Source organism: Juglans microcarpa x Juglans regia, chromosome 3S (assembly GCF_004785595.1).
Source record: "Juglans microcarpa x Juglans regia isolate MS1-56 chromosome 3S, Jm3101_v1.0, whole genome shotgun sequence".
NCBI classification, from domain to species: domain Eukaryota; kingdom Viridiplantae; phylum Streptophyta; class Magnoliopsida; order Fagales; family Juglandaceae; genus Juglans; species Juglans microcarpa x Juglans regia.
Window position 1 is genome coordinate 23590405 of NC_054599.1, and position 11704 is coordinate 23602108.

General features: G+C 36.0%; 3 protein-coding genes across 5 annotated transcripts; 2 read left to right on the plus strand and 1 right to left on the minus strand.

Moving 5' to 3' along the window:
• The first annotated feature begins 82 nt into the window (after positions 1–82).
• Positions 83–3753, plus strand: LOC121257232 (transcription factor bHLH121). Of its 3 annotated transcripts, none has more exons than XM_041158172.1 (6): positions 83–382; positions 590–702; positions 1829–1956; positions 2058–2522; positions 2612–2761; positions 3087–3753. In XM_041158172.1, the coding sequence occupies exons 1-5, from the start codon at positions 291–293 to the stop codon at positions 2753–2755; spliced, it is 942 nt and encodes a 313-aa protein (XP_041014106.1). In that variant the 5' UTR covers positions 83–290; the 3' UTR covers positions 2756–2761; positions 3087–3753. The 3 variants fall into 3 exon arrangements, with proteins under 3 accessions (XP_041014106.1, XP_041014107.1, XP_041014105.1); XM_041158173.1 differs by having other exon boundaries at positions 3305–3753; XM_041158171.1 differs by lacking the exon at positions 3087–3753 and having other exon boundaries at positions 2612–2913.
• Positions 3754–5708: 1955 nt separating this feature from the next.
• Positions 5709–9002, plus strand: LOC121258242 (ER lumen protein-retaining receptor erd-2.2-like). Its single transcript, XM_041159673.1, has 6 exons — positions 5709–6113; positions 7226–7425; positions 7542–7682; positions 7775–7855; positions 8485–8609; positions 8735–9002. The coding sequence occupies exons 1-6, from the start codon at positions 5891–5893 to the stop codon at positions 8781–8783; spliced, it is 819 nt and encodes a 272-aa protein (XP_041015607.1). The 5' UTR covers positions 5709–5890; the 3' UTR covers positions 8784–9002.
• A 641-nt stretch (positions 9003–9643) lies between these two features.
• On the minus strand, positions 9644–11691 carry LOC121257052 (type III polyketide synthase B-like). The gene is made up of 2 exons (XM_041157921.1): positions 11103–11691; positions 9644–10795 (listed from the first exon to the last, which is right to left on the minus strand). Exons 1-2 carry the CDS (start codon positions 11284–11286, stop codon positions 9801–9803), a joined length of 1179 nt encoding a protein of 392 aa, XP_041013855.1. The 5' UTR covers positions 11287–11691; the 3' UTR covers positions 9644–9800.
• Between the last annotated feature and the right edge of the window lie 13 nt (positions 11692–11704).

An 11704-nucleotide genomic window follows, 5' to 3' on the forward strand; every position in this document is an offset into this window, starting at 1 on the left:
ATTGATATTTTTTTTTAATTATGTAATTTCTAAAATTAATCAAAACAATTTTATTACTATTTAAATCACGAGATACTCCAAATACCCAGACTACCCCGTAGATCTCAAGACGTGTCGGCGGCTGCGACAAAGCGTGGGAAGTACAGCGAAGCACGACGCGAGTCAGCGGCTGGGCTGCAGTCTGCAGATAAGCTATTGGAGGAGTGGACTTTTTACGATTTCATAGTCCAACCAAAAACAATTCAGAAGCAGCTCTCTCGTCCGCGGTCGAAAGGGGAAGAAAGGCAAAAATGGACTTCGTTCAAACCGTATCCGCCCCAGATTTCCACCCAACCCCTCAAGATGCGGGCGAGCTCTCGACTCCTTCCCTACCATATTCCAGGTTAATATCAGTTCCGCGTTTCAAGAATTTGAGCTTTGGTTGTAGGCGTAGCTTTTAACGTAATTGTTTGAAAAGAAGCACCCATGAGAAATGCCTGCAGTAACTGATATACTGTTTCCTAATCCACCAGAAATTCCTTTTCTTGTGCTTTTATTCTGCCACTTTTGAATTCAATAGAAAAAATGCTTTAACGAATTACCTCTGCAGCCAAAGGTATGAAGTGGATTGCATATCCGCAAGAAAAACCCAGAAAGCTGGCCGAGAGAAATTGAGGAGGGATCGACTAAACGAGCAGTTTGTGGAGTTGGGAAATGTTGTAGGTAATAATGCTGCTCTCTTTATTGTTCAACGCAATTTAATTGTCATCTAATTACTACCGTCGTAATATGCAAATCTGTCTGGTTTGGATAGCAAGATACTCTCGTCATCTCATCTTAATTTCTAAACATCACAAATATAAATACTTTTCAATTTCAAATATTCAAATTTTCATCTAATTATTACAACTTTTTCAAATTTCAAAATAAAACACAAAAAATAATTTAATTTTTTCTAATTTCAAAACAAAAATTATATTCTAACAATATTTTAATTTTAAAATATTTTTATTCAATATTTTCTCTTTTATTTCCTAAAATCCCATAAACATCTTAACTCAAATTGTTTCACTACTATTCACAAATTATTTCTTTATCATTCACAAATCATCTTATCTCATCTTATTATCCAAACAAGCCATAAACATCTCTAAAAATATCCCATATATAAATAGTGGAGCATAGCGTGTTCTTTAAGCTGTTTTCTTCACGAAACAATATAATTATGCACCGTCAAAATGGCTATTATACATTCCATTTGATAATGGCATAAGGTAGACAACAAAGTCGTAATTAATGCCTAACTTTAGGATTTATAAACTTGACTTCACACTCTCTTCAGTTCACATTTTTGGTATATTCCGAATATAGCCGATAAGACCACTTATTTGGATATATCTCTTAAAATCGAAAGCATTGTTTCATCAGTGATTCGATTTCTGTATTATGGATCGTGGGTCTTATTGGTGTAGAGTCGCAATGTGTCAAGTCCTAACCTATATTGGATTTTGAGCAGCCTTTACACTAATTTAAATTAGGTTTTAAGCTCGTATCAAACTTACATATTAAGCTTTACTATGAATTCGTGAAGAGTGATTACAATGTAGTAATCCACCGCTGAAACTGTTTAAGGACGAGTTCTTTACTTTATTTGGTCAAGTTTTGCATTGAATGTGAAAATCATGTTCATAGAATGGGTATAATTTTAGCTATATTTATGGGAGCTGCCTTTATTCAACACAAACTTAATACATGCCAAGCGTTTAGTTGCTTTTGATTGTAATTTCTGGTGGTCATGAACCTTTTGGCCTGAAGCATGACAAAAATATATGGTGACTTTAAAATGCAGATCCTAGCAGGCCCAAAAATGATAAATCAACCATTCTAGTTGATACAATTCAATTGCTGAAGGACCTTGCATCTCAAATCAACAAACTCAAAGCGGAGTGTTCGACACTGACTGAAGAATCCCATGAGGTAATCCTTTTATCAATTTGTCTTGATGTATATGCTGTGAGCTGTGGAGTTCATCAGCGAGGTTCTGACTCAAGTTTGTTTTTTTTTTTTTTTGGGTATAGTTGATGCAGGAGAAAAATGATCTTAGAGAAGAAAAGGCATCTCTCAAATCTGATATTGAGAACCTTAATGTCCAATGTCAGCAGAGACTCGGGGCGATGTTCCCATGGGCTGCAATTGATCACTCTGTTGTCATGGGCCCACCATCTTATCAATTTCCAGTACCCATGCCGATGCCTCCGGGGCCAATGCCAATGCATCCGTCTATGCAGCCTTACCCCTTCTTTGGAAATCAGAATCCTGGGCTCATTCCAAACCCCTGTTCAACTTTTGTTCCATATGTACCTCCAAATACCTCGGTCGAACAGTCTGCCCGGCGTGCATCTCCACGTAACCGATCCCCCATCTTGGATAAACAAGATTCAAGGTGCAAGTCATCTGGGAAGAGCAAGACTGGGGAAAGTGAGGATTCCGATAATGTTGCTACAGACCTGGAGTTGAAGACTCCTGGATCTACTGAAGATCAGGTCAGTTGCAGCCTTTTTGGATTGACATATTAGCATTGCACTTAACTATCAAATTTTAAATAATTGATATTAATGTAACTGTTTCACAGGATTTGTCACCAGAACCAAAAAATTCTAGGAAGCGTTGGAGGGAGGAAAACAGTGTAACTGAAGGGAGTTCTTCAAGTAGGTCTTCTTCCTCGGTACAGGATAGCTCTTCCAATATCGTGGTTGGTGGAATAGCTGATGAATGAAAACTGGTAAAGACTAAAAACAAGAACAAGAAAAGAGGACTAAGTTTTATTCCATTTCTTCATGTACACCATCAATCTCCTTGTCTTATTTATTGTGTAGTTTTTTCTGATTAACTTTTATTACTTATCAAACAAAATTATTGTGTAGTTTTCTGCTACCATTTTGTTTGATTCCAACATCATAGCAGAAAAAATGTCATGCAATCACATCCACAAAAAAGAAATTAACAAGAACGAAATGGAGATGGACTCACGGACTTATGAGGATAAATATTTTTCTCACTTTATATAAATGGGGGGATCCTCCCAATCTCAGCATTCTCTTATACAGGGTCACTGTTCGCAATTGAATAAAATAAAAATGTTGGAGTTCTGCCTCGAGCCGCTGCAAAGTTTCTACAATAGTCAATACTAGATTTCTAGCTAGGCCTCTTTTACAGTACTTGAAAGAGCCTAGTCCAATATCCAAGACGCCTTCTATAAAAAAAAGAAAGATTTCTATGATCTAGAGGTGTTTTCCGGGCACTTTTATTGCCTAATATGATGCAGGCAGAAGCAATTTTCTCTTTCAAGCAATTCTGAAAGTTTGGGTTTTCGCGGTGCATCACCTTGCTTGAAGGCCACAAATATGATGGGCAGACTTGGTCTCTGTTGTCCACTTCTTCTAGGCAAGGGAAGAAGTGCCTTGTAGCCCGTTTGTTCAAAGATGAAAAACTCAGTAGGTTGGTCTGTCTGTAGTACATTTATTAAGGTATACCAATAATAAACTAACCAACAGTTGCTTGGAGAAAGGCTTATATGACAACATGATGATAAAGTTATTTATTTTGTCTAAGATGGCATATACCTTTTGATTTGTTTAAATCGGATTGGTTTAGTTGTTTTTTTTCCTGTTAATGCAAATGAAGTCCTCTTGTGGAAAAAGAGAGTACTTGGTTTTTTATTTTTACCCAGGGTTTGTGGGGATCATACAATGCAACGATTATATTGTGCCTTTATACATGGTCAGTAATGACTTCTCTCCGGAATTTCGAGAGCTATAGCGGAGGATTTATTGAGGTCCTTATGGTCGGTAGCATTGATAATTTAGAATGCTAGGAGTACATAAATACACAGACGCTAGTCATGCCAGTCAGTGGTTTGCTCGACAGATAAAAAATAAATCTCATAAGAGCATTGGTATTGGCTTAATCAAATATCTTTTCATATTTAAATTTAACTAACATCGCTACACTAATTCTATCATGTTTTTCAAATATGAAATGTATTGTAGCAAATTTAAATGTGTTTTTTTTTTTTTTATATATTTCGGCACCCTTCCTGCAAGTCTTCTGTTTTCCTCTTTTTCTTCTTCTTCCCTCCTTATCTACCACGTTATCTTTTGCCTAGCTCTTCTTTGTGGCATACTCTATTGCCGCTCGAGCGATATTCACGGCTCATTCCCTTTTCACTTCCTTCTGGACCTTCTCTCCAGCATGGCTCATTCCTTCTTTCTCTCTGTCGGCAGCTTCTCTCCAGCACGGCAAACCAACAACGCGGTAAAATTCGATATCTTAGCCTTGATTTTATTCTTGAAATTTTGTTATATTCTTGTCATCATGTTATTTTTTCATATGTTATTTTGTTATATTTTGATATTATTATATTATAGATATGAGATTTTTATGAATTGTATATATGAGATTATTATAGTATAGATTGTTCGATTGTGAAAATGAAAATGAATATGATTATCAGAAGTTATTGAAGATTATGAAAATAAAATAAAAAATTAATTAAAGAAATATAAATAATAAAAATAATAAAATTTTATTATTATAAAGAATATGATGACTAATCTAATATAAATTTCAAGTGTTAAGTAAATAATTAAAAATTAAAAAATTACATATTCTTCAATTTTAAAGATTGAGATGAGCAATGCCAATGCCGACAGATTTAGAGCAGAAAGCCAAGCTGAATATGCTAGTCTTTGCCGCACAGGGTTTGGATGGCTATAGCCTATATCCAGCCAATGGTGCCGAATGCATTCAGGGAAATGGCTTGATTGATGTGCTTTATTCTACTCTTCTATTTTTATCCTCGTTTCAATTCATTTCATTTTATCTAATTATTATAAATTATAATTTTTTAAAATTTTTACACAAAATAAAATAAATAATTCAATATTTTTAAATCTAAAAATAAAAATAATATTAAAAAATATATTTTAATAATATTTTATTTAACTTTTAATTTTAATCTCAACTCATTTCATTTGTAAAAATAAACGAGATTATTGTCATATCCTTCAATATTTTTATAAGGAAAACGAAGGATAAAAAATTATTAAACTTTTCGATAATCTTAACTTTATACTCAATAGTATTAACAGAGATTCAAAATATGAAATTTTATTGATACGAGTAATGATAGATATATTTTTTAGGATGTGTAAGTCTTTCACACTTATTTTTAAAAAAATCAGGTCAATCATTCGAAAATTAATTTTTTCATGTGAATTTTAGATTTATTACTTTTTTAAAAAAAATAATGCGCGAAACTTGTAGACATTCAAACTATAAATATCGTATCTTTATCAATCGAGTAATGCTACATATACTTATAACTTTTATTTATATTTTTATTTACAAGACTCATTTTGTCAGTTTTATTTTTAAATTTAAATTTTAAATTTTAAATTTCATCATTTTCAGTATATCAATAACTGACATGTGAATAAGTAAATTTTTGTAAATTTTTTAAAGTATAAATAACATTTTTCTCATCAATATATATCTTGCCAGTCAACGTAGCAAAATTAACAAATCTATGTTCAATAAATATAATTTTTATTCAAATTGAACTCTCTGGAAATGAGACACAGATCCTTATATACCTTTCCTATAATGGCTTCTTAAATTAAATTTAAACCTAGACCCAATCGGAACCGCACCCGGAAACACGTCACAGAGTCCGACCACATTAGTTCGTTCCACTTGTAAAAGACCAAATCCAGGGTCCAGACTCTAGACTCCAGACTCCAAACCCACTTCGATTGTCTCTTTCCCTCAGTTTCTCGCTCACGCAACGCTTTCCCGGAAACTAAACAAAGAACACAAAAGACGGACACATATACACCTGCGCAAAACCCTCATGAGGGCGCAGCGAACGTCGATCCACGCCGTGTCAACATGGGTGCGGCGACAGCCGCCGAAAATGAAGGCCTTCTTGGCCGTGGTCTCGGGCATGGCGGCGCTGGTTCTGCTCCGATTCATCGTCCACGACCACGACAACCTCTTCGTCGCCGCAGAGGCCGTTCACTCTATTGGAATCTCCGTGCTCATCTACAAGCTCATGAAGGAGAAGACTTGTGCTGGTAAAGTTCAACACTTTTTCCCTTTGCGTTTCTGGTGATTTTTTCCTTTTTGGTTTTTGTTTAATTGATGAGAAAACGTGGGAATTTCCGGATTTTAATTTATTCTGATCTGGATAAAAACGATTTTTTGATAATGCAAGTTGTTTTCCCCTTATTTTGTTAACTACTGCCCGGTGTGAGTTATAGGCAATGTTATAGGTCTGATTGAATGGGTTTTTATTGTTTTGATTACCGTTTTCTACTTTTTTTAATTGGGTATATTAAGTATTGTTTTTATTGTAAATATTGTTTTTCTTTTTGATATCTCCTAACTTGGCCGATTCAGCTGAGAGCTCCAAGTTAATTTCTTATTTTTTGGTTACTCTGCTTTAATGGCTCATCCAGTTCCCATCTCATGGACAGGCAATAGAATTGTTTTACTGATAAAAAAAATTGTCATTGCCACCAAAATTAGCAGGCACAGTATGTTAAAATCTCATGATTGTCATTATTTGAAAGAATGGACTATGTATATACACATGCATACAGACGCCCATGTATATTCTGAGAAGGTACATTGAAGATAAATAACTGTGTTAAGCCCTGTACTGTTCAACAAGGTCAGATTCGTGCGTTATCCCTTTTTTAATTGTTCTGTAAAATGAGAGATTTAATATGTATTAAGTTTTGAATTAAGTACTCATTAAATTGTATAATCTCAGGCCTAGGCCTCAAGGTTAAGAGGATGTTATGAAATCAAGTGATTAGGACTTGCATTTTAGATCATTGAAGGTGAAGAAACTTTTTATAAATAGGTTAATATTGTGTACTTCCTGTGTACTTGGGCTTTACCTATTACATTGTGCTTAATAAAATTTTTTAACTTATAAAAAAAAAAAAATTGTGAGGTTTGCAATTATTAATTTTGTGGTTGCTTTAATACTTACATCTGGATTATATGTTACAACTCAAGATTTATCACTTCTACAAGACCGTAGTTATATACCAAACTATAAGATTTGCAAGGAAATAAGTGTTAGAAGGTTTTCCTGATGCTGCACATCTCTGTTTTGCTGCCTGCTCTTAGGGCCTTTTGACATAACCATTTTAAATTGGCTTTTAATGATGTGTAGGACTATCTCTCAAGTCTCAGGAATTAACAGCGATTTTTTTAGCTGTTAGGCTGTACTGCAGTTTTGTTATGGAATATGATATACACACCCTCCTTGATTTAGCTACATTGGCAACAACCTTGTGGGTTATTTATATGATCCGCTTTAAACTGAAATCTAGTTACATGGAGGACAAAGACAACTTTGCAATATACTATGTGGTGAGTTTTCCTCCCGATTCACTTTTATAGAACACTTGTCATTTTGTTTAATTTTTGTTTCGTTTCTTTAACCTTTCCTCTAAACATAATATCCTGGTATTTTGACTTGGATGCAGGCGGTTCCCTGTGCTGTGTTAGCTTTGTTTATTCATCCATCAACTTCTCACCATTTTGTGAATAGAATCTTCTGGGCATTCTGTGTCTATCTGGAAGCCGTTTCAGTTCTACCCCAGTTGCGGGTGATGCAGAATACAAAGGTACAATTTTTTTACGAGTCAGATGTTTTTGAGGTTTTTCATATGAATAGATGTTATAGCCTATGTAATTCATTTTACTTCTTTACTTCCAGATTGTTGAACCATTCACTGCACATTATGTGTTTGCTTTGGGTGTGGCAAGGTTCTTGAGCTGTGCCCATTGGGTTCTTCAGGTTTGATCTTGGAAAGCTGAATCTATATATTTAATTAGGTTTTGTTAGTTTATGATTTGTTAGTGGCATTTTAAAGATTGAGTTTGTGGCTGTGCTGCTTTTAGGATTGCTGCCCTTCAATTCTGTTTGATGCAATTTTGGAGAGCAAGTGTGGTTACCTCACTTTTCGGAGGGGATTTTTTATCAGACAACTTAAGATTACACTAAACACATAACTGTTAGAAGTATTAATTGGTTTTTTCAATGACGTCCTACTTTTATTTTATTTTTTATAAGTAATGTCCCACTTTTATTATTACTGCTCTCTCTCTCACCCTCTCTCTCTTTCCTACATGTGCATGGCCACACACGTATTGGACTATTCTCTGTTATAGGTGACCAACAAAACACCATAATTCTACTAGGAATTGCTTTATTAGAGCACCAATATATAGCACAGTTAGAAGGTTATATAGCTTCACACACGACACTATTAATCAATGCCTACAAAATAAAAATTCATTTGTTAAAAACATTCAATATAGATGTCAAATTGTGACTGCTTTATATAATAAAAAAATGTCCCTCTTTGGGGCGCAGACTGATTGGGTCTCTAATCTGTCACATGTTGTTGATATTGCTTTCGACAGGTTTTAGATAGTCGTGGACACTTGCTGGTAGCATTGGGTTACGGATTATGGCCTTCTATGGTTCTTATCTCAGAAATTGTCCAGACTTTCATCTTGGCAGATTTCTGTTACTATTATGTCAAAAGGTTGGTTTGAAAACTTTGACGTATTTTTTCTGCCCCCCTAATGACTCGATGTGACCCCTTTGCCTTAAGGTGGTATGAATGTGTTTTATCTAAAATTACAGTAAACTTAATTATTTGCTTGGCAGTGTTTTTGGTGGCCAGCTTGTCCTTCGCCTTCCCTCTGGAGTGGTGTGACAGGGAGACTCCTTGCCGTATACGTTCAATGAATGCAGTGCCATCTAAAGAGTAACTTAGCCGAGCAATCTGGGTGGTTATCCTTTAAGTTACGGTTTTTGGTCTCCACACGGTTCTGATTCTCCCTGTAATGACTATTTGTCAAATGTATTTGTAAAGATGGGGATGCAGAAGACTTTGATATTTATATATGAAAACTTGATTGCGATAGGTCGTCTATGTTTCCAGTGTCGACTTTAACATCTGGCTCATAAGTTCATCATCGTGTTAGCTTTTCCGACTCAAGCTATTTTTAAATGGTTAGCGGCATGTATTAATCACTTGAATGATTCCAAAGTTATAACACCCTGGTTTGTGTTGTTTTCTTGGGAAGGAAGAAGCGTTTAAAAGGGCGGTTTTAGTATTCATGCAAGCCTTGACTTTTCATTTTCTATCCTATGATGGTCTTCGGTCGTCCGGTCGCCCTTCATGTGTTATAGTGTGGTAGATCGATTGATTTTAACAGAGGAAGAACAGGTCGCCATCAATCAATTTCTTCCTCATTTCCTCTCATTTAAATGAAGGTCGTGCTGTTAGAACTGCTGTCTGAGTTAGAACTCATGTATAGCTACTGGAGATAAGTTTCTTGTTGAAACGCTTAGTTTCTTTTTGCAGATGAGATAAGTTGAGATAAAAGTTGAAAGTTGAATAAGATATTATTCGCATATATATTTTTAATATTATTTTTTTTGAGATCTGAAAAAGTTAAATTGTTTATTTTATTTTGTATGGAAATTTAAAAAAATTGTAATAATTAGATGAGATGAGAGGAGAATGATTGGAAAACAATCGAATTTCAAGATCATTTTGATTTCTCCAGAGGATATTAGGCTAAATTCCATTAGAAGCTCAATTCACGAGACTAAGAAGCAAATTGCATCAACAGACCTTATTAGGCCGTATGGTATGGACCTATAGATTATGGAATACAATGTCTTGTTGCAATGTAAGTTTCAGTGATGTTGGAGCACGATATTCTCAGACAGTGAGGTTCCTTGCTAGAATTCCCTCAAAGGAAATCCCAGGTCCGAAAGCCAGTATCAGGCCCCATTCATTATCTCCTTGATTTTCCTTCTTAATCTTGAGGTTCTCTTCTATCATGTACTCCAGCACATACACAATCGTGTTACTGCTAGCATTGCCATAATCCATTAGAGCTCGTCTGCTTGCATTTAGCTTCTCTGGTAACAATTCAAGCCGCTTTTCCATGCGATTCAAGATTGCAGGCCCACCCGGATGGACTGCCCAAAACATCTTATTGTATTCCTTGTCAGGAAACCCAACAACTTTGATCAACTTCGTACAGAATCCTTCAATGTTATCTTCTATTATCTGAGGAAGCTCCCTTGCTAGCTTGAAGCTAATCCCCTCTTCTGTTAGCCGTCCATCAATTGTCTTCTCAGTGTCTGGCAGGAATTGCTGGATTGCCGTATGCAGTTCAAAGAGAGGCTTTTCATAGCCTAAAACTGGGTCTGAGCCAATTAACATGGCTCCAGCACCATCCCCAAAGAGTGCAACACCAACCAGATCATATGGTCTCTCTGCACTCGGCGGCTTGAACCCAATAATGGTGGTTTCAGAAGTTGCAAGCAAAACTCGGCTCCCAGGATTGTTTTCGGCTATGTCTTTTGCGACTCGGAGGCCAGCTACCCCTCCTGAGCAACCCACAAAATAGAGCATGACCCTTTGAGTGTTAGGACTAAGTCCAAGTCCTTTTGCTAGGTAAAGGTCCCCACCAGGTAGCCGAGCTTCGCTTGACGACACATAGACTAAGTGGGTTATATCTGAAATAGGTCTGCCCCAATTCTTGAGGCAAGCTTGTGAAGCTTCAACAGCCATCCTTGTGACTGCATCATTACAGATATCTAGCCTTTGCCTTAAAGTGGGTAAGCCTTCGACGGCAAGCTCCGGGTACTTCTTTAGGATCTCTTCTGACATTACCACATACCTCGTTTGGACTGTCGTTGTCTTGCCTGCAAATTGCCATAGAGAAACATAATGACGGGATAGTTATATAGCTAAATATACCACATGAAGTGTCAACTTGCTTAATAAATTGTATATGCATGGCATGAATTTTGGAGCAGAAGAAGTTTTTGTGATTTGGCTTGCAACGACCATTTAGTTGGATAAATACGTGGGCGTGGAAACGTTAGTTCTAGCGCCGATCCAAGAAATGCAACACACATCTATATGGTCCCAATACTACAATCTTTTACAACACATATGCACTGAATAACAAAACTAGTAGCAAAATAAGAGTGATGTTATCGGAGTTACAGAGTCGAGTAAGCTTCTGTTTGAGGACTGGATCGTCACAGTTGGTGTCTTTGAAATACCCATCAACGAGATAATCTTGCATGACAAGTTGGTGAGGAAATGCCTTGCCAAGAGCCAAAATCGTAGCTTTGCCTGGGTTTGCCCACTTTGTAGAACCTCCTTGAGCAACATCCTCACTTCCCATCTCTTCCTGGCTCCTTCAAAGGAGATGTTGATAACTATGTTTGCAGAATTGCAGTGAATCAAGCACATGACTACCACATATATACAGTTCAACTGCATGCTTGAACCATCAAAACAAGCTTGAAAGGACCAATTGTTTAAATATACCACAGCCAATTTTTTATGAGCACGATAAAGGTTATTACAATTTCATAAAAGGCTGGGACATGAAGCGTGCAACTTCTTATATATTTTAGTAATCGTTTAGTTGAAGAGCAAGCCATTCATGTAAAAGCCATGTTTAGACGCGTTGGTAGATGTTTGGTGTAGAATTTGGGACTGTAATTGTTGCGTAATGATTGTGTAATGCTAGATATAGTTTAAAGTGTGTTAGTCTCACGTATTTCTTTAAAAAAATCGTGAAATTTACAATTAAAAAG

Bases quoted from the DNA above. Each gene is read 5' to 3' on its own strand.
- LOC121257232 (XM_041158172.1), top strand. From the start codon at position 291: ATGGACTTCGTTCAAACCGTATCCGCCCCAGATTTCCACCCAACCCCT. The intron at 383-589 runs GTTAATATCAGT...TTACCTCTGCAG, and splicing joins CCTTCCCTACCATATTCCAG to CCAAAGGTATGAAGTGGATT. The intron at 2,523-2,611 runs GTCAGTTGCAGC...ACTGTTTCACAG, and splicing joins CTGGATCTACTGAAGATCAG to GATTTGTCACCAGAACCAAA.
- LOC121258242 (XM_041159673.1), top strand. From the start codon at position 5,891: ATGAGGGCGCAGCGAACGTCGATCCACGCCGTGTCAACATGGGTGCGG. The intron at 6,114-7,225 runs GTAAAGTTCAAC...AATGATGTGTAG, and splicing joins GAAGGAGAAGACTTGTGCTG to GACTATCTCTCAAGTCTCAG. The intron at 7,856-8,484 runs GTTTGATCTTGG...TGCTTTCGACAG, and splicing joins GTGCCCATTGGGTTCTTCAG to GTTTTAGATAGTCGTGGACA.
- LOC121257052 (XM_041157921.1), bottom strand. From the start codon at position 11,286: ATGGGAAGTGAGGATGTTGCTCAAGGAGGTTCTACAAAGTGGGCAAAC. The intron at 10,796-11,102 runs GTAACTCCGATA...GGCAATTTGCAG, and splicing joins ACAGAAGCTTACTCGACTCT to GCAAGACAACGACAGTCCAA.